The sequence below is a fragment of the Palaemon carinicauda genome, unplaced genomic scaffold, assembly GCF_036898095.1.
Source record: "Palaemon carinicauda isolate YSFRI2023 unplaced genomic scaffold, ASM3689809v2 scaffold3768, whole genome shotgun sequence".
NCBI classification, from domain to species: domain Eukaryota; kingdom Metazoa; phylum Arthropoda; class Malacostraca; order Decapoda; family Palaemonidae; genus Palaemon; species Palaemon carinicauda.
The window spans coordinates 15,001-17,895 of NW_027171447.1; the positions used below are offsets into that span (position 1 = coordinate 15,001).

The window sequence follows — 2,895 nt, forward strand, 5'->3', positions numbered from 1 at the left end:
CCCTTGCCTAAACCCTTCATTTGTCCTTACAGGTATTCCCACATTACTCGCCCTAAACACTCCTATCTACTACATTATCAGCTACCCTCATTGGTCCTCTCAAAATTGCGTCCTTATAACTACCAAATTCTATTACACTTTCTTCCATTCCAGTTCTTACACTCACAGATTTACTTTCTTTCATGCACCTATCTAACTCATAATCCTCAACTATCTCTAGTATATCATCCCATGTCAATCTCTCTTGCGTCCACCTCATTTTCTCTTTGCGTTTCAAATTAATAAATTCACACACATTCTCAGGTACTGTTGCCAAAAACTTCCTCATTAACTCCTTATTCTCATTTATACCTTCATCCCCATACTTCTTCCTAGCTAAAGTTTCCAACCTACATACGTACATTGATATAGCTTCTCCTGCATTCATCCTTGCCTCATCAAAATCATTCTTACGCATATACTTAACACTCCCTTTCATACGTTTTACCTGCTCAATTATTCTCGTTTTCACACTTTCATAATCAACGTCCCCTACACTCATTATCACTCCATACATCGTCAACAAATACCCAGTCAAATATTCTCCTAACTCCCTAGCCCAAACTCTTTTACTATCACCATACTTATCCTGACAATACCTCTCATACTCCTTGAAAAAATCATTTACATCCCTACTGCTATGCTCATTGAACCTTTCACACCGAGGTACCTCTCTCATAAACACAGTCTTACACACATCACGTTCATTCTCACTGCTATCATCACTGTCTACTCCCTTGTTACCTTCTTCCTCATTCGAATATAATGAATCCACTTCCACACTTAAATTCCTATCCTTAACCATTCCTTTCTTACCCTTTTTCTTACTTACCACTTTCACCCATTCACGATCGTCCTTGCTATCAGCCTGATACTTTTTCTTCCCTTTCTTCACATCACTTTTACCTTTCCTTTCATCTTTCCTCTCCCCTTTCTGTTCATCCTTACTATGCCTAATTCCCTTATCTTCAATATCACCATCACTATTACTACTATCACTATCACTTCCTTTCCCATTATCACCTACCTTAACCTTCTCTTTCACTACCAACCCATTACCCGAAGCTGAGGACACTCCTCCGACTGCACCTTCACCCATTATAGTTTTCATCATCCCCATGACTTGCCCCATCATATCTTCCATTCGTTTCTCTATTCGTTCTTCATTCTCTCGCATCCTCATCTCAACACATTCTTCCACTCTCTCTACTGTCCCCTTTAACTCCCTAAGCTCCTTCTGCATCGCCGCATTCTCCCAGTTCAACCTCTCATTCTCTATTAGCAACCTCTCCTCACGCTCCTTACTCAGCCGCAATTCCTCCTCCAAAGCCTTTAATTTACCTTCCATTTTTCATCAACCTTATATCTAAATTCTGTCCTTCGTCCAACAGTCCGGCTTCCTATCCCACCTCGGCAGTCCCTGTTCGGGCGCCAAAATAATGTGGCGGGATGTTGCAAAACAAGCCCCACACCCTGAATCACACTTACTGACAATGGTCTCCACAAAACAAACTTTCCCCTTACGTAATCTACAACCAGACTCTTGGACAAAAGGACAAAACAAAACAAAACATAACCTTAAATCTATAATTCTTAAACCTTAAAATAAATCATAAACCATCAACATTCAAAATAAATACTTTAAACCAATCAAAACTTAACACTTTAAACTAATCAAAACTTAACACTATAAGATAAATAAAACTAAATATATAATTAACAAAAAAACCTTTCCGCAATCCAATAAATCCTAACGAAACTTAAAACTAACCGCAACCCAAACATGAAAACACAAAACACATATATTACGAGTTCAACACCAAAATTTGTATGCTCATATATATTATTTGCAACACAGTCGTTCACAAACTGCCGAACTGTCTTTCACGGCACAACCCTCAATCTGTGATTAACAGGTTAAACTGTATGGCAAGTTGCCACCACTGCCTCCCTAATCGGGGTCGTAATCATCATCGTCATCATCCTTATCATCATTATCATCATCAATAGCAGCAATCAAAGTAAACAGGCCAGGTCATCGACAATCGTTAATCCAAAAAAAAGCAGTCTAAATATGATCAGTTCCAGGCCAGGTCATCAACAGTAATCCACTTTCTAGAAATTTAGTCACTCCAAAGGAGGAATCGCAGCCTGCCAAAATAAAAAAGAAAAACACTTACGAACACTTCTAGCTAACTGAACTATCGCACTATAATCAAAGATAAATAATAAATTGTCCCTATCATTCACAATCACGACAAGCAAAGATAAACAAAACTGTACTTACTTTGAAAATCAAAAAACACTTCCACGCTGGTCGAAAAAATATATATATAATCCAGCTCTCACACAACTGCCTTATGCTGCAGTCAAATAAAAAAGCATTCGCTCCGAAACATTCACCACTGTCGTAACCTAACTAAAACATGTAAACAAACAATCTCATTTATACCAACAGTCTTTCTCACCACAAACGATCGTTAACCTAACTACTTTCGCTCGCTAACACAATCTCTCTCTCTCTCTCTCTCTCTCTCTCTCTCTCTCTCTCTCTCTCTCTCTCTCTCTCAGGATTTGGCAAAAACAAAAATAAAATAAAGCAAAAATAAATCCTCCACATTATTATTATTATTATTATTATTATTATTAAAATTGTAATTATTATTATTATTATTAATAATATTATTAAAATTATTATTATTATTATTATTATTATTATTATTATTATTATTAAAATTATTATTATTATTATTATTATTATTATTATTATTATTATTATTATTATTATTATTATTATTATTATTATTATTATTAATATTATTAAAATTATTATTATTATTATTATTATTATTATTT

At 35.3% G+C, this 2,895-nt stretch overlaps 1 protein-coding gene across 1 annotated transcript in view; it reads right to left on the bottom strand.

Annotated features, from left to right (window-relative positions):
* The window catches only part of LOC137636747 (uncharacterized), a 3,623-nt gene extending 2,134 nt beyond the window's left edge, over nucleotides 1-1,489 (bottom strand). The window contains exon 1 of the mRNA XM_068369129.1: nucleotides 1-1,489. This exon is cut by the window's left edge and continues 1,455 nt beyond it. Within this exon, the coding sequence (XP_068225230.1) occupies nucleotides 53-1,387 (1,335 nt within the window). The 5' untranslated portion in view covers nucleotides 1,388-1,489 and the 3' untranslated portion in view covers nucleotides 1-52.
* Nucleotides 1,490-2,895: the final 1,406 nt, after the last annotated feature.